Here is an 18331-nt window from a genome sequence, read left to right on the forward strand (position 1 = left end):
TGTTAGCACACGTGCATTAATAATTTATTAGTTATTAATATGGACTTTGGCACCCTCTGGGAGGTGGTTTCACATTGTTTATGTGGGGTTTGTGGGACTGATGGTGGGAATGGACTCAGGGGCTGCAAATCCCAGTAGAACTCTGGGAAGGGGGGAAGGTCTGCTGGAATTCCAAGGCCTTCCCAGCTTGCAGCAGGTCTGGAGAGCTCAGAGCTGTGAATTCTGGTTCTCCTGCCCTTGCCAGCTCCTGCTCAGGCTCTGCCCACTGATTTTGCCTGTTCTTATTGAGGCACATGGGGAAGAAAAGGGGGAGAAAAACCCAAATGAGCCACAAAAGTCCCTTTTTTACCTTTTTTTTTTTTTTTTTTTTGCTCACAAATACATCTGACATGCTCGTTACATAGAAAACTGTGCCAGGTCTGCACTGCCCTTTGCTCCCACTGTGAGGGTCCATGCCTGACCCCCTCCCTGCCCTCCCACACCCCTCCCACACCCTCCCCAAGGATAAAAAAACCCCAGACACCAAACAGGACCCTGGGAGGACACGGCATGCACGGCTGGGGGTGAGGGGCACCGGGCATGAGGGGTCATGGGGACAGACAGACCCATGGCAGGGAGGGATGGACATGGATGGATGGATAGGGATGGATATGGATGATGGATGGATGGATGGATGGATGGATGGATGGATGGATGGATGACAGATGGATGACAGATAGATGGATGGATGGATGGATGGATGGATGGATGGATGGATGATGGATGGATGGATGGATGGATAGAGATGGATATGGATGATGGATGGATGGATGGATGGATGGATGGATGGATGGATGGATATGGATGATGGATGGATGGATGGATGGATGGATGGATGGATGGATGGATGGATGACAGATGGATGACAGATGGATGGATGGATGGATGGATGGATGGATGGATGGATGGATGGATGGATAGATGGATGGATGGATGGATGGATGGATAGATGGATGGATGGATGGATAGAGATGGATATGGATGATGGATGGATGGATGCATGGATGCATGGATGGATGGATGGATGGATGGATGAATGGATGGATGGATGGATGGGGGGCACCCTGTGGCAGCAGAACAGGGTTGGGGGGATGTTCTGAGCAGCCACTTGTGCCCCACAAAGCTCCCAACCCCTCGGATGCTCCGGTGCCACTCTGGGATGCCCATCAGGGGATGGCCAACTGCCCCTTCCAGCTCCCAGCCTGACCATCACTGGCTGGAGAAGGGACATCCAGGTGTGGGATATCCCTGCAGGAATGGGGACAGAGGTGGGACCTGCAGCAACCCCCAGGGTGCACATGGGAGGAGGAAGAGGAGGAGGACGCAATGAACTCCCTGGATCCTCCAGGTTACACCAAGGCTCTTCCATTCCACCTTCATTCCTTCTCCCTCACACAAAAATCCATGCCCAGCCAGGGCACAGCCTGGGAAGGGGTGGGATGGGAAGGCAGGAACCACCCCTGTGGCAGCAGAAGCAGCCCCAGGGACACTGACCCGTGGTCCTCAGCGTCGGAGCGTGCAGGATCTGGGATGGAGGTGTCAGCCAGGATGTTCTCCTGGACTGCTTCTTCCCAGCTTTTCTCTCCTCTTCTTTCCTGGGCTGTAGGGCCTGCCTGCACAGGATTAGCCAGGTTCTGCTCTCCTGCAGATTTTGGCTTTGCAACTCCAAAAAAATGAACCCAAGAGTGCCTTTTGAACCTGTAGGAATCCCAACCCCCAATTGGGTGGATGCAGAGACAGGGGGGCCTTGCATCACCCTGGGGTTGCTTTTCCTTATTTTAACGATCTTGGCCTCATTTTGCCTTTTTTTCTCTTTTTTTTCTCGCTGACACCTCCTCAGAGCCTGGCCCTGGAGGGTTATTATTGCTTGTGCAGAAGTGTCCCTGGGCACCCACATTGGCAGATGCTGGATCTTAAATCCATGGATGAAAAGCTCTCAAGGCACATCTGTGCCCGGGAGGGGGGGGATCTGTCTTTGCCAAGGGGCTGGGGGACCCCCGAGCTTGGCACAACCTCCCCAGTCCCGCATCGCCCCGGAAGACATTTCTCTTGGAAATTAATTAAAAAAAAATTGGACCAAAACCCCCACCAACAAGAAGAAAAGAACCACAAACAACTACCAGGAAAGTTTTCTGAAGAGTCCCTTACAAAAAAAGGGAAAGGGTGGGGGAAAACAGGAAGCATTTTTCTCCCAGGCCCAAACACTGCTGATCTTTTGGCTCAAGAAATGCATAGTTGGTAGCAGAAACCTCGCTACATCAGGAGCCCCTGGGACAGCCCCTGAGCCCTGAGGGCTCTCTACAGGGCTGGGACATTGGGGTCATCCCTCCCCGACCCTGAGGTCCCCACGGTTCTGACCCTGCTGGCTTGTGGCACCTCTGTCTCCAGCCATGTCCCAACACAGCAAGGTCACTCTGCCAGCTCTGGGACACGGCCGGTGCTCCCACAGCCCTCCCAGCCCTCCCAGCCTGGGGCTGGGCTGCAGAAAATGGTTCTCCTCTGGGAGAGGCTTAGATCATCTTCATGTTGAACTTCCTGGCCCCTCCCTGGCCGGTGGTGGTGGTGGGACCATCCACCTTGCGGAAGGAATATTCCACGGAGAAGTTGTTCTTGTGCTGCCCCCGGCCGCGGCTCCAGACGAAGAGCAGGAGGAAGCAGAAGAGCACCACGCCCAGGAAGGTGATGCAGCCCATGGCCGTGGAGACCAGGATGGTCTTGAGGTCCAAGGTGAACTTCAAGAAGACCTGGGTGTTGTTGTGGAAGGTGTCGTTGAAGTCGCTGAGGTACAAAGTCCGGTTGGCGAGGTGGGTGCCGTCGGCCGGGCGCCCCTTGACCGTCAGCGTGGCGAAGTAGGTGTCATTGCCACCGGCGTTGCTGGCGATGCAGATGTAGGTGCCACTGTCCTGCACCTGGGCAAAACGGATCTCCAGGGTGCCCCCGGGCAGCACCGTGGCCCGGCCCGTGCTGCGGGTGGTGATCATGCGGTGCTGGGGGGACACCCAGGCGATGGAGGGGTCGGGCTCGCCGTCGGCGCGGCACAGGAAGGACACGGACTGTCCCTCCCACGCCGTCACGTGCTGCAGCTTCCGATCCCGGATCTTGGGCTTCTGGCAGGTGAAGTACTCGAAGAGCACCGAGTCCGGGAAGTCGCGCAGGGCGTTGCCCTGGATTTCGGGTGGGGAGGAGCACATGGGCTGCTGCCCGTCGAAGTTGAGCGTCTTGCGGCGCTGCAGGATCCAGAGGAGCCGGCAGTCACAGGCCAGGGGGTTCCTGTCCACCCGCAGTGTCTCCAGCGTGTTGACCGAGTGGAAGGTGCTCTCCTCCAGCGTGGACAGGAAGTTGCTGGAGAGGTTGAGCAGCCGGATCTGTCTCAGGCCGGAGAAAGCCTGCGGCTCCACGGACACCAGGAGAGCGCCCACGATGTGGAGCTCCTGGAGCCGGATGAGGTCTTTGAAGGAGCCCTTCAGCACAGTGCTAATGGGGTTGTAGGACAGGTTGAGGTACCGCAGGTACACCAAGTTCCTCAAGGCAGCGGCGGGCACGGCTGTGATGTTGGTGTAGGTGATGGAGAGCGAGGTGAGGTTCAGGCCCTGGAAGCTGGTGGGGGACACCTCCTCCAGCAGCGGCCAGTTGTCGATCTCCAGCTGCAGGAGGTTGTAGAGTTTCTTGAAGTTCTGGTCCTCCAGCGCAGAGATGCTGAGGTGCCGGAGCCGCAGCACCTCCAGGTTCTGGAGGTAGGACAGCGACTCGGCCGAAATGGAGGTCAGGTTGCACTTCTCAATGGTCAGCTGCTCCAGCCCCAGCAGCCCCGAGAAGGCGCGCTGGGAGATGTACACCAGGTCATTGTCACCCACCTCCAGGCTCTTCAGGTTGCGCAGATCCTGGAACATGTAGTCCAGCAGGATGACCAGCTTGTTCTCGCTGATGTCCAGCAGGGTCAAGTTGGTCAGCTTGGTGAAGACCCCCGGGGGAATGAGCTTGAGCTGGTTCCCCCGCAGCCGCAGCGTCTGCAGGTTGAACAGGTTGCTGAAGGCGCCGGGCTCCACATTGGAGATGATGTTCTCGCTGAAATCCAGCTCCTCCAGCAGCGGGTAGGGCGCCAGGTCGCCGGGATTGAGGCAGCGGATGCGGTTCTTGTTGAGCTCCAGCACGCGGGTCTCGCTGGGGATGCCCTCGGGGATGGCGGTGAGGCGGCGGCGGTGGCACAGCACCGAGCGCAGCTGCGGCGCGCACTCGCAGCGCGCGGGGCACGCGCCCGCCCGCGGGGACAGCAGCAGCAGGGCCAGCAGCGGGAGCCACCATCTCATGGTGTGGGGCATGGTCTAGGGGCTCACTGCCGCGCTGCCATGTGCCTGTGACAGAGAGAGAGAGAGCAGAGTCAGCAGGGACAAGGTCCTACCCTGTGACGGTGTTCACAGGGGTTCTTGGATGAGGGAAGAGACGAGGATCTGACTCCGTGTTTCAGAAGGCTGATTTATTACTTTATGATATATATTACATTAAAACTATACTAAAAGAATAGAAGAAAAGGTTTCATCAGAAGCCTAGTTAAGAATAGAATCAGAAAGAATGATAACAAAGGTTTGTGGCTCGGCTCTTTGTCTGAGCCAGCTGGGCTGTGATTGGCCATTAATTACGAACATCCAACATGGGCCAATCACAGATGCACCTGTTTCATACCACAGCAGCAGATAATCATTGTTTACATTTTGTTCCTGAGGCCTCTCAGATTCTCAGGAGGAAAAATCCTAAGGAAAGGATTTTTCATAAAAGATGTCTGCGATAGTACCCTATTGGAATAATTACCAGTATTGCAGACAGGACGTGCCTCAGCTTGTCTGGCCCTTGGTGCTTGTCAGAACTCTCTGCATCCCTCCGGGTGTCCAGAGTTGCCGAGGACCCCGCCAGGGGGCTCAGAGACCCTGGCACGCAGCCCAGAGCATCTGCGGGTTTGATTTTGACCCCTGGGATGTCCCAGTTCTCTCTGGTGACACAGCTGGGATGCCCCATTCCCTCTGGAGACACAGCTGGGTTACCTCAATTCTCTCTGTTGACACAGCTGAGATGTCCCATTCTCTCTGCTCCTGGTGTGAGGTCTCATCCAGTGACACAAATTATCACCAGGCCCCTGCCTTGGAGGGGTCCTGTAGGACAGGGGATACTCAATGCCACAAGTAGGGCCCAGGCCCCTGTCCCCGTCCCCATCCCCATCCCCGTCCCCATCCCCATTCCCGTCCCCGTCCCGGTCCCGCCCTCTCGGATCCCAGATTAAGGCGGCCCCGGGCTCAATCTTTGCCGAGCAGGGATTAACACCGACCCCGCGGTGCCGTGCCCCGCCTGCCCTCCTTTCCTTTCCTTTCCTTTCCTTTCCAGGGATTAGCATTTCGCTGCCACTTTCCCTTTTCTTTGCTTCCCCGTTCCCTCTCCCCGTCCCCATCCGTGCCCCAAATCTGCCTGGAAACACCGCTGCAAACTCCTTTCCTTAATGAAGCACGGTCATTAACCTAATTAAGTGGCAGAGTTGCTCGGTTGGGTGTTTTTGAGCCTGGCATGAGGATATTGGGGGTGCCAAGAGCAGAGCCAGCCCTGGGGAGGTGCAGGGAGTGGGGCACTGTCACCTCCAGCAGGGGGGCTTTGTGCCATCATCCCACAGCACTGGGACAAACTGGGGGACAGTCCCTGAGGGTTCCAGCCCTTCTGACCTCCAGGGAGCCCCTCTCACACTCCCTTCTGTCCCTCTGGGCTGACCCCAAACCTGTGTGGGACCCCAGCAGGATGGGGGCGAGGGAAGGGGACAATGTGACACCTGTGGCTGCTCAAGGCCACCCCACCTCAGTGCCACTGCAGGTCCTCAGGGCCCAAAAGGTCCCCAAAATGCCCATTTTGAGGTGGCTGCTGCTTGGCTTAGAGGGGGACAGAAGGAGAGTGATGGGGACCCCAGAGCCCCCACAGAGGTGACACTGATGGAGCAGGGACATCAAGAGCTGGCCCAGCCCAGCATCTCCTGCTCCTCACGCCCTCTGTGCTGGTAAAGGACACCCAAGGCTGGTGTCACCCTCCCTCCTGTCCCCAAGGGCTGGTGGCACATGGGAAAGCCCTAGGGGGCTGTTATTGACTCTCTGTGCTCAGGGCTCAGGGAAGGATGACATCTCCATGGGAAATTTCCTGATCCCATTATCCCAGAGGAGCAATCCCTGAAATTAAACCCATTGCTCTGTGCAATTTTGGAAGGATGAGAGATGATCTTCAAGGAGTGTTTGGATAATGCTCTGAGGGATGCTCAGGGTGGGGGTGTTGGGGTGGCTGTGCAGGGCCAGGGGCTGCACTGATGATCCCTGAGGGTTCCTTCCAGCTCAGGATATTTCAGGGTTCTGTGATCTTTTACAGATGTGGGGATGTGGCACTGAGGGACAATGGTGTCCTTGGCAGTGCTGGGCTGGCACTTGATCTTTGAGGGATTTCCAACCCCACCAACTCTATTCTGATTCTGTGACACCTTTTTCTTTTATTTTGTGTGAGTGTCTTAATTTTCCCACATTTCCCTTTTTCTTGCAACAAATCAAACCAAGAGGGAAGTGTCACCATTTCACACAACCACAGGATTGTGGATGCAGCTGGGGGACAGGGGGGTGGGACCACCAACCCCACTGCTGCCCCTGCCCCTTTCTCCCCTCTCTCCAGCGCTGCTCAGCTTCACTCCTTGCCCCAAACCCCTTTTGGGAGTGGAGGTCCCCAGATGCTACCTGGACACTGGAGCTGCCTGGCAGCCCCTTTGTGAAGGCTCTGCCTGGCTGGTGCCCCCAGGAACAAGTTCTGTGGTTACACAAATGAATTCATGGCATTTACAGGAGAAGGAGCCTCAGAGCTTTCATTTCCTTCTGCAGGTTCTTTCTCTTTTTTACCACTATACTGTCCAATAAAGGAACCATCCTCATTGAACTGACCATTTACACCTTCTCCATAGTCAACTAAACTATCACCCTGAGCTGGCTCTGCGGTGAGTTGGGGGCAGCTCCCCTTGGACCCCCTGGTTCTGGAGGCCCCACTCTTACCCTGCCCTGGGGCAGCATGGGAAGGATGCCCCAAGCACGACCTGCAAACCCACAGGATAAACCCCTCCCCATTAATTGTGATGCTTATCCATCCTATTCAGTCTCTACATTAAATAAATGTGCCCTGGAGCCCCTTTAATGGTGTTTCCCTGCCAGCCCCGGGGGATCCAGCCCTTCCTCTCCCTGCCTGAGGCTCTGCCCCGTGTTCATTATGCATGAGCCTGGAGTAACCCAACTCCACTTTTGCTTCCTACTCCGGCCACCTGATCCTCCAAGCAAAGCTCCAGCCCCACTGGACTTGTTTTCCCAGACAGATGGAGAATGGGAGCCACAGCCCTGGGCTCAGCTTCCCTTTCCAGTGCCAGAGCATCAGCCAGCCTTGGGATCACCTTCCCTGTCCATCAGCCATTCCTGCTGCCCCCAACCTTGGGCTCAGCTTCCCTGTCCTGAGCCAGAGCATCACCCAGCCCTGCTGCTCCTCAGCTCTGGGCTCACCTTCCCTATCCAGAACCAGCTCTGCTGCCCCCCTACCCTGGGCTCACCTTCCTTTGCCAGAGCTAGAGCATCAGCCAGCCCTGGGCTCCCTTTCCCTGTCCAGAGCCAGCCCTGGGCTCACCTTCCCTGTCCAGAGCACCAGCCAGCCCTGCTGCCCCCCAAACCTGGGCTCATCTTCCCTCTCCTGACCCAGACCATCAGCCCTGCTGCCCCCCAGCCCTAGGCTCACCCTCCCTGTCCATCAGCCAGCCCTGGGTTCACCTTCCTTCTCCTGACCCAGCCCTGGGCTCACCCTCCCTCTCCACACCCAGCCCCAGCCATGGATGCTCCACTGCCCCCACAGCAAACCCCACATCTGGATGAGCCATTCCCTGCACATCTGGGCTCTGGAGCAAGGCTGGCTCTGCCAGGGTCTCTGCCGGCCCCAGCACACCCCGCAGAGGAGCTGCAGAGCCGCGGTGTCCCTGCAGGGCCAGCAGGACCCTCTCGGAGCCGGGCAGAGCCGGGCTGGTTATTAATAGCTCATTACGGTGATTGTGCGGCGCTTTCCGGGCTCGCCCGGCCCCTGGGGAGCCAGGGCAATTAAGATCCAGAGCAAGGCCTAGATAGAGGCTCTTCTGCTCATTTAATTTGTTTTTAAAAATAACAAGCTTGCTGCGTGCAGCGCTGGGGACGGAGCCAGCAAAGCCCGGGGCTGAGGGGCTGTGATGGGGGAAGCAGAGCAGAGCAATTTTGGACAATTTGTCAATTTTGTGAGCCCCTGGAGCTTTCCCTGCCTCATTCCCCACTTCGCCACCAGGATTTGTGACCACTGTGCTTGTTTTGTCCCAGGCACCAGCAGCACAGAGGAGCTGCTGCTCTCCAGCCACCCTGGCTTGGGGCTCCCCAGGGAAGCTGTGGTTGCCTTTATATCCCTGAAGTGTCCAAGATCAGGATGAACAGGGCTTGAAGCACCTTGGGATAGTGGAAGGTGTGCCTGCCATGGCAGGAGGTGGGATGAGATGGTTTTTAAGGTCCCTTCCATCCCAAACCATTCTGGGATTCCATGCAGGTGGGATTTTGTTCCCTTCAAACAGCTCCTGCTCCTCTGGCACGAGCTTGGCCCTGCCAGCTCCTCCAAGAGCAACTGCTCCTCAGCTGCCATTATTTCTCCCTTTTTGTGAATAAAGACCAAAAAAATCAGCCCAGGTTGCCATTTCCAGGTTCCCCGGCTCAGACATCACATGAGCACAAACACCTCAGTCAGAGCAAGGTCTGGTTTTATCCCTCCCTTGATGTGCAGGATGTAAAATGCTCCTGCTGAGCTCTTCTCTTTCCAGCACCCCACTGCTGCTGCTCCAGGCCCATGGAGGGGGACAGGGGATGCTGCTGCATCTTTCCAGGGATGCAGGGAACCCAAGGAGAGCATGGAGACCCCAAAGCAGGGATGGAGCAATGGAGCAAAACGTGACTGTGGGATGCCCACCCTGAAAAGACCAACAGGGCGATAACCCCAGTGCTCTGTCACACAGGGAGCTGCCAGCACCTTGTGCCAGTGCCAGCGTGTCCCAAACTTGACACGAGACAGGAGAGGGCTCCTACAAACACCAGCAGCAGCCAAGTGCTGTTGGGAACACCCCGAGCAGTGCCCAGGCTGGCAGCTGAGTGTCCCCACGCCATCCCTGCTCCCTGGCTGCTGTCCCCAGCCCAGCTCCATGCCAGGGAAGGCAATGCCAACCCTGCTGGGCACTGCCAGCATCCTCACAGACTCTGTCACTCTGCTCAGCCCCTGCATGGGGTTGGATGGAGTGTCCAAACACCCCTGTGGTGCTCCCCAGCTCACTGAGATTGCTGCTGGAGCCCTCAGTCACACCTTCCAAAAACTCCCTTCCCCCTGTATGATTTTAGGCTGAAATGGCAAAAAATGAGAATCCCTGGGGTCTGCTCCGTGCTGAGCTTCACTGGTGACACCAACCCACACTGATGGTGACACCACCCACACCAGGGGCTGCTGGGGATCCCCTGGGGGTGACCTGGCATCGTTCAGAGGTGGCAGGGCCCAGTTTGATGCCCAAATGTGAACTGGGTGTTGATGCCAACAATTCTCTGCCCATGGGGAAGGGAAAACTGCAGCCAGAGCTGCCCCAGGACAGAGCTCCTCCAGGCCTCAGCCCTGTGCCAAAGCCCATCCAGATGTCTGCTCCTTCTTCTCTGCTGGAAAACCCTGAGTCCTCAGTCACACCTTCCAAAAACACCCTTCCCCCTGTATGATTTTAGGCTGAAATGGCAAAAAATGAGAATCCCTGCGGTCTGCTCCGTGCTGAGCTTCACTGGTGACACCAACCCACACTGATGGTGGCTCCAGGGGATCCCCTGGGGGTGTCCTGGCATCTTCAGAGCTGGCAGGGCCCAGTTTGATGCCCAAATGTGAACTCAGGGAATCCAACTGTATTTTCCAGCTGTTGCTGCAGCTCAGAGCACAGCACAGTTCCCAGGGGCACTGAAATGAGGACCAAATGTGACCTGTGCCACCCTCCAAAAACAAACCAAAAGCTCCTGCAGCTTTATTTTAGCCCTGGCCTTGAGTCTGCAAAGTCAGTGGGTTTGGAGCCACACTGAGCTTGGAAAAACCTCAGAAAAGACATGGGAGGATGGAGGGGATAGGAATGATGGGGAGGAAATTCAGGAGCTTCCCTCAGACCTTCCCTGGCTCCTGGGGTGACACCAGCAGGCTTCTCCCTCTGCACAGGGCAGCAGAAAGATCCTGGTTTATGCTGGGGCGTGGAGGGGATTAAATCAGAGCTGAGACAGAAACAGAGAGGCAGAAACTGGAGGGTCAAAGGAGGCCAGGGATGTGCCCAAGCCTCAGCTCTGGTGATCAGGCAATTAGCAAGCCAAGCATGAGAATAAATAATCCAGCTGAAACGGGGAGAGCAGGACGGAGCTAAGGGTAAAAAGGAAGGAAATCAATCACCAGACCTAATGGAGAATTATCCAGGAGAGAGTTATTCCTAATCCTATCAGGGGCTGGCTGGGAAACAAATTCTCCTGGCTCTGAGGCTCTCAGCACATTTTTCTGGGTCAGGGCTGGGCTGGGCAGGGCTGGAGGAGCAGAGGGAGAAGCAATGGCTGGATGGGCACTGAGGGCACCCGGCAGGGCCCTACAGAGCATCTCCCACCCCACAGGACCTGGGGAACTGTGGGAGCATCGGGGTAGGATGGTTGGGACAGAAGGAGATGAGAGATCTCTGCAGCCAGGTCGTGGAATTTGGGGTTTATTGCAAAGGGCCTGGGTGCAGGGCCCTGCTGGGAGCTGCCAGCCACAGCTCAGAGCAGGCCCCAAAGAGGGAGAGAGAGATAAAGAGAGTGATAAAGAGAGAATGAGAGAGTAAAAGAGAGGATCAGAGGGTGAGGTTCCCGTTACAATACAATAAATCTTCTTCTGGTTGTGGAACTTGGGGTTTATTGCAAAGGGCCTGGGTGCAGGGCCCTGCTGGGAGCTGCCAGGCACAGCTCAGAGCAGGCCCGAGAGGAGAGAGGGGGAGAGAGGATGAGAGGGAAAGAGAATAAGAAGGTAAAAGGGTAAGAGCGTAGAAGGATAAGAGAGTAAAACGGGTAAGAAAGTGAGGTTCTCATTACAATACAATGAATTTTCTTCTGTGTTGAATATTCTAATTCTCACTAACCAATCTAGTACAATATACAAATCCCATAGCACTTACATACACCCTAAAGAATCATTATATTACCATTACTGTGTTGCATTTTAAACCCTAAAACCTCCTCTTTGGACCCCTTCTGCCAAGCTGGCAGGGTCTGGTCTGACCCTTGGGCCTGCCTGCAAGCAGAGGGTGTTGTTCCATCAAAAGGGGATCACCTTCAGCCAGCCACACCATTGTTGTCCAGTTGTTCAGTAACTGAGGGATCTCAAAGCTTGCTTTCTTTTCAATCTCACTTATAGTTTCTATATTCTCAAAATCTTTTGCCAGACAATCATATTTATAAGGCTTTCCTGTTTCATCTTCCCCAACAGCGAACACCTTGAGATTCCTCAGGCCACCAGGTGGCCCAGTGGCCATCCCCAACAGCCCTGTGGTGGTGTCACCCTTGTGTCCCTCTCAGGGCTGCTCAGGCAGAGCAGATGTTGCTGGCAAGGCACAGGAATGGAGAGGGGGTGTGGAAGGAGCTGCCTGTGCAGGAGCCAGGGGGTGGCTTGGTCACCACAGAATGTCTCCAAATGTGACTTCAGGGATGGCTGGAGAACATGAAAAGCATGAAAAGCTTCCACAGAAGGCCCTACAGCCCTGTGGTGATGTCACCCTCGTGTCCCTCTCAAGGCTGCTCAGGCAGAGCAGATGTTGCTGGCAAGGCACAGGAGGGGAGTGTGGAAGGAGCTGCCTGTGCAGGAGCCAGGCTGGGTCATCACAGAGTGACTTCAGGGACGGCTGGAGAACATGAAAAGCTTCCAGAGAAGGGAGTTATTTTGGTGAGTGGCAGCTGCTGCCTCTCACGAGGCTCCTCCTGCTCAGCAGCCCCAGGTCTTGGGGGGCTGGAGCAGCTCCCAGGGGATGCAGGACCTGCCCTTCCTTCCCTGGTGTCTCCACAGTGTCTTCCCACCCCAGGATCCCATCCTGAGTCCTCAGCAGCCACAGGACTCTCCACTCCTCTCCCACGTGGGAACTCCCAGCACTGAGGATTCCCTGATGAGCCACGGCACCAAGGAGACGACCCGAAAGGAGCCACCGCTTATTTTTAGAGCCAACCTTATGATTCCCGAGCACGTGGCCCAGGCAACACTGCACAGGCAGCCCCAGATTGGCCACAATCTGCTTTTCTTCTTGACAGACATCATGTCTGAATCTCTATCTCCACAAGATGCTCCCAGGAGAGGAGACATTTAGAGACGACCACGACGTACAACATTTCTGAAAGGTCACTGCCTGCACCAGGCAATGAGGAGCAGCAGCCACTCATCAGCAACAGGGGCTTTAGGGAGGTGTTTAATATTCCATGAGCATCTCTATTTCTCTACCAAAGTGGATAACTCTTCTAAAAGTAGGGGAGGGGGGCAGGGCAGGTGGGTGCTGGGCTCGTTTCCACTCAAGCTGGGTTGACTGAACCACAGTCAGAGCTGCATCTCGACTGCTCCTGGGAAATGGTGGCTGAGAGTGAACCTGACCTGGATCTCAACAGCCTCAGAACCTGCAGGAGCAGAGGCTGAGCTTGACTCCCCTTCTTCAGCTGCATCCCAGAGCACCCAGCTGCCACTGATGCCACCAAGAACCCTGGAGCTGAACTCCATGCAGTGGCTCTGGTCCCTGCATGGACAGCAGGGGCTCATTTTTGGAGGGTTCAAGTGAGAACTTTTAATTTGCAGAAGCTCATTAATATCAGGGGCAGGATAGGGAGGCGCTAGGAGGCAACTGCAGGGTGACAGCCCATGGTGCAGGACTTCCTAGTGTTGTCCCATCCCAGTCTGTCACCAGGACTGGGTGCTGGCCACAGCCCCATGGTGTCCTTGTCCCTGAGCACTGACCCAGCCAGAAGCAAGGTGACAGCCCAGGAGACTCCCACTGCAAACCCAGCCCATTACAGCTGGGCTTTGCCAAGGTCCCCATCCAAGCCCAAAGGTGCCCATCCAAACCAACCTTGGCCAAGACTTGCCCAGTCTCAGGTTTGTCCCCAGCCTGGGAGTGGGATCAAGGAACCCAAAGCCCTGGCAAGTGTCCTGGCACCTCAGCTGTAGGGTCCACATGACATTTGTCGCTGCTGGATGTACAAACCATGACCCCACAAGAGCCCCAGCAGCACAGATGTGACAGCCAGGCACAGCCACAGGCACAGAAAAGCTCCTGGCAAGGGCTGCTGCCACCACAGAGACACAAATACGGAGCAATAAATGAGAGAGGGGAATTTGTTCCTTCCTCTGCAGCTGCCTCCTCCTCCTGCCTCCCTCCTGAGCTCATCCCTCACCTTCTGCACCAAAACACAGCCTGGGAGCAAACTGAGAGCACCCAGGGCAGCATGGCTGAGGCCACACGGGAGGGGACAGAGGGAATGACCAGGCAGGACAGGCAGGACATCCCCAGGGTGTGCTGGGGACACCTCTGGGGGTGTCCCATCCTTCTGGGGGGGACAAATCACCCACAGGGGCTCTGAGCAGCAGGAAGGACGTGAGACCTCATCACAGGAAGGGACCCTGTGCCTTCACTGCTCCAAGCCAGGCAGCTCCAGCCCTGCAGCTGGGTGACAAAGGAGGTGCTGGGGCAGGAGGATGAATAAGGGAACAGGAAAGCAGAGGCTGTAATTAGGCACCTTTCAGAGCGCTGATGGATGACGATGATGATGATGACGCTGCTCGGGGGCGTGCAGAGCGCTGCGATGATGACGTGCAGCCACCCCCAGTGCCAACAATGGTCCCAGTCTGCCCAGAGGTGCCCAGCAGAGCCCTGCCCTGCTCCTGGGCAGTGATTGCAGTGCCCAGCAGAGCCCTGCCCTGATGCTGGACAGAGATTTCCTGGTGATTTCAGTCCCAGCTGCCTCCCATGGGCTTTGCTCCAGCACATGAACTCATTTGTCCAACCCAGCCATGCCAGCCCTCGTTAGATCAGCTCCCCTCGTTAGATCAGCTCCTTCATTAAGCTCAGCACTTCGTAGGGCTGGCCTGAGCCCCTGGGGAAGCTGGCACATAAATCACACCCTGATTGCTGTCACTGACTGCCAGTGCTGGATCTCTGATGGCAAAATCTCCTCCTAATCCCTCACCTGAGCTGTGGTGACACTGTTCAGGGCAGTCCCCTCTCTGAGCTCCTGGATAAAACAAAGGCTATTTGCAGCCCTGACCCACAGGGAGGATCCTGCTCATGAGGGCTCAGCCCCATTGTCACAGACATCTTTTATGAAAAATCCTTTCCTTAGGATTTTTCCTCCTGAGAAGCTGGGAGGCCTCAGGAACAAAATGGTTAAACAATGGTTATCTGCTGCTGTGGAATGCAACAGGTGGATCTTTGATTAGTCCATGTTGGTTGTTTCTAATTAATGGCCAATCACAGTCAGCTGGCTCAGTCAGAGAGCTGAGCCACAAACCTCTGTTTTCATTCTTTGCTATTCTATTCTTAGCTAGCCTTCTGATGAAACCTTTTCTTCTATTCTTTTAGTATAGTTTTAATGTAATATATATCATAAAATAATAAATCAAGGCTTCTGACACATGAAGTCAGATCCTCATCTCTTCCCTCATCCTCACACCCCTGTGAATGCTGTCACACCCCATGGGAGCCTTCATCCACGGCAGGGGTGCCCAGCAAGGCCAGCTGCCCTCTGGAGAGGGAGCCCTGGCTGCTCTGCACCTCAGCAGGGGGATCCATCACTCCAGACACTTTAATCCCACTGGACTGCTGGACATGTGGGCAGAGGAGCAGACTGACAGGCCAGACTGACGGACAGCTGCAGGGACAGGCGGCTATGGCTGGAGAGCAGCCTGGTCCCAGCAGGGCTGCTCGGCTCTGCAGAACCCAGCTCGGAGCCCTGTGGGGATAGGGGGGAAAGGGGCAGAGGTGGAGCCCCCAATTTGCTGGAAACCCTGCTGGGAGTGGGAATTCCAGACAGGAGCAGCACGGAGTGACAGATTTCCCTCCCCCTCCCAGCTCTGCTCAGCATCACTCCAGGGCTGAGAGCATTTGTTAAGATCTGTCTGCAGCTGCTGCTTCACTGGAGATTTTATTGCCATCCCAATTATGATCATGGGAGCAGGGAGAGCAAAATGCCACGACAGGGGTGAAACAGTTCCTGAAATCTCAACCCATGGCAGGGGTGGAAAGGTCTCCAAGGGCCCCTGACATCCCAACCCATGCCAAGGATGAAACATCTGAAATCTCAACCCATGACAGGGAGGAAACAAGACCTGACATCCCAATCCATGACAGGGGTGAAACAGCTCCTGACATCCCAATCCATGACAGGGGTGAAACAGTCCCTGATATCCCAACCCATGATAGGGCTGAAAGAACCCCTGATATCCCAAACCATGACAGGGGTGAAACAGCTCCTGACATCCCAACCCATGTCAGGGGTGAAACAGCTCCTGACATCCCAACCCAGCCCTGTCACACGAGGTGGGAGCAGGACTAATCCCCGGGATCATCCCAGAGAGGGGAGGGGACAGGGAGATTCACCCCAGATCCCAGAGGGGCCCAGCAGAGCCTGGGGGGGTTCAGCTGTGCCACCCCCAAACCCCCCCGGGCTGGAGGGTGACACTGATGTGGCAGTGGTGACATTTGGAGCGAGACGCGCTGGCGTCAGTCCCAGATCTGTGGCTGGAGGGCATCAGCTGGGGCAGCAGGAGAGCAGCTCAGCTCCTTCCATGTGCAGCCACAAGAGGATCCCAAAACCCAGAAATCTCCATGGGGGAAGGGAAAGGGGACAATGGGGCTGTGTGGCTTCAGTCTCTGTCTGGCATCTGGACAGCAGAGCAGGGGCAAAGCCTGCAGAGCTCCTCTCTGAGCTGATGAACTCCCAAGAACTCCATCCAAACCCCAAACCACTGCTGCACATGGATCCTGGCATGGCCAAGGCTAAGGGTCCCACAGTGACCAAGTGGGGGGTCCCATTGCTGCCTGCCACCAACCCTGACCTCAGCACCTCAGAGATTCACACCACAGCTCTGCCTGAGCTTCTTCTGGCTCATTTTGGGGTGGTGAAAACAGGCTGGAGATCTCCCAGCTGCTCCATGTCCAGCTGAGTGCTCCTGCTGCATGAGGAGCTGGGGACTGTCACAGACATCTTTTATGAAAAATCCTTTCCTTAGGATGTTTCCTCCTAAGAAGCTGAGAGGCCTCAGGAACAAAATGTAAACAATGATTATCTGCTACTGTGGAATGCAACAGGTGGATCTGTGATTGGTGTTGTGTGGTTGTTTCTAATTAATGGCCAATCACAGTCAGCTGGCTTGGACTCTCTGTCCAGGACAGAAGCTTTGTTATCATTCTTTCTGATTTTTTTCTATTCTTAGCCAGCCTTCTGATGAAACCTTTTCTTCTATTCTTTTAGTATAGTTTTAATGTAATATATATAATAAAATAATAAATCAAGCCTTTTGAAACATGGGAAGAGATCCCCATCTCTTCCCTCATCCAAGAACCCCTGTGAACACGGTCACAGGGGACAAGGAGGGAGCTAATGCCACCAAGCAGGGGTGGCCACGAGGTCAAAATGAGCTGGATTTTGGGTGTCCCAGTGCACAACCCCCAGTCTGGGGCCCAGGGAGTTCTCACCGTTCTGCAGGTGCAGGGCTGCTCCGGCATGGGGCTCTGCTGAGGCATTGGAGCCTGGGGACGTTCACATGGTGAAGGGTCCAGCACAGCCAGCCTGGGCTCCTCTGCACAGAAAGCACAAGGAGAGCACTGTCAGTCACCTTCCCCCGTGTCTGCCACAGAAATCCCAAATAAACTCCTCCAAAGGCCAGGGATGGGGAACCCAGGCACTTCCCAGAGAGGGGGAACATCCTCAGAGCTGCTCCAGCCACATGTGTGACCTGGCCATTGCAGCTTGCCTGGTTTTATCTGTAAATATATAAATATTACATAGCATATTTTTTATAAAATATTATAAATATTATATAGTATATTTTATAGAAAATATATATTTATAACAGTCTATAATATATTCACCATATATGGTGAATATATTATAGACTATTATAAATATATAATATTATAGATGATAGATTATAATATATAATGCTATATACTATAGATTATAACCACCATATAAAATAAGTATTATATTATATTATATTATATTATATTATATTATATTATATTATATTATATTATATTATATTATACAATATAAAATATATATTCACATATAATATAAAATATAATAATATTAATTATTATTGTTAAAGATATAATTTGTATATTTTATAATAGATATATTTTATAATATATAAATGCCATATATTTCTAATTCATATAATTAGAAAGATACAATATTTATATATTATAAAAAGATTATAAATAAATATATATATATAAAAATATATAAAAATATATATAAAATATACACACACACACACATATATATATATAACATATTTATAATTTTATAAATATTAAATTATATCACACTTCGTGCCCTGAAGGATCCTCTCCCCACCAGGAGAGCGTCCCAGCCCAGCCCTGCCTGGGCAGCTCCGGGTGGAGCATGGAAGACCCAGCACTGCCCTTGGGGAATCTGCAGGAGGGCACTGAACCCACCCAGGGGGTGCCCACAGCCCAGGAGGCCCCGAATCTGGGGAGATTTCACCCAAACGCGGCATCAGGAGTGCCACTGGCCCGACCCCGAGCCCCGTGTCCCCCCCTGGGCATTTTTGGGGACTTGGGGGTGTCGGGAGATGCTCCCAGCACCGATGCAGCAGATGCTGAACAAATGACTCGCTGTGGTTTTACCGAATTGCTTTGAGCTCTCTGGATGAAGTTTAATTTGCCTGTTGCAAAGGGAAAGGGAATTTAAATAGCTCCTTTTGTGTGGAAATCCTGCTTAACAGCCCTCAAATGTCCCCGGCTCGGGTCTCTCAGCACACCCACGCTGCTGCTGCAGCTCAGCAGCTGCTCTGAGCCTGCTGCAGACCTCACTCAGCTCGGGGAGGTGGTTTGGGTGGGCAGCAGCAGCCAGGGGGTTAATTCCTGATGGGAGAGGCTTGGGGAGCCTTTGGCAAAGGAGCTTTCCAGGGCAGGGATTTGCTGGGGAATGACAGGGGAATG

General features: G+C 54.4%; 1 protein-coding gene across 3 annotated transcripts in view; it reads right to left on the minus strand.

Moving 5' to 3' along the window:
* LINGO3 (leucine rich repeat and Ig domain containing 3) overlaps positions 1–18331 on the minus strand; it is a 33556-nt gene continuing 15225 nt past the window's right edge. For all 3 annotated transcript variants that reach the window (XM_074528616.1, XM_074528615.1, XM_074528617.1), the window contains 2 exons: positions 16838–16941; positions 1–4391 (listed from right to left, as the gene is read on the minus strand). In XM_074528616.1, the coding sequence (XP_074384717.1) occupies positions 2550–4358 (1809 nt within the window). In that variant the 5' untranslated portion in view covers positions 4359–4391; positions 16838–16941 and the 3' untranslated portion in view covers positions 1–2549. The remainder of the gene's footprint in view (positions 4392–16837; positions 16942–18331) is intronic.

Source organism: Zonotrichia albicollis, chromosome 29 (genome assembly GCF_047830755.1).
Source record: "Zonotrichia albicollis isolate bZonAlb1 chromosome 29, bZonAlb1.hap1, whole genome shotgun sequence".
Classification (NCBI taxonomy): domain Eukaryota; kingdom Metazoa; phylum Chordata; class Aves; order Passeriformes; family Passerellidae; genus Zonotrichia; species Zonotrichia albicollis.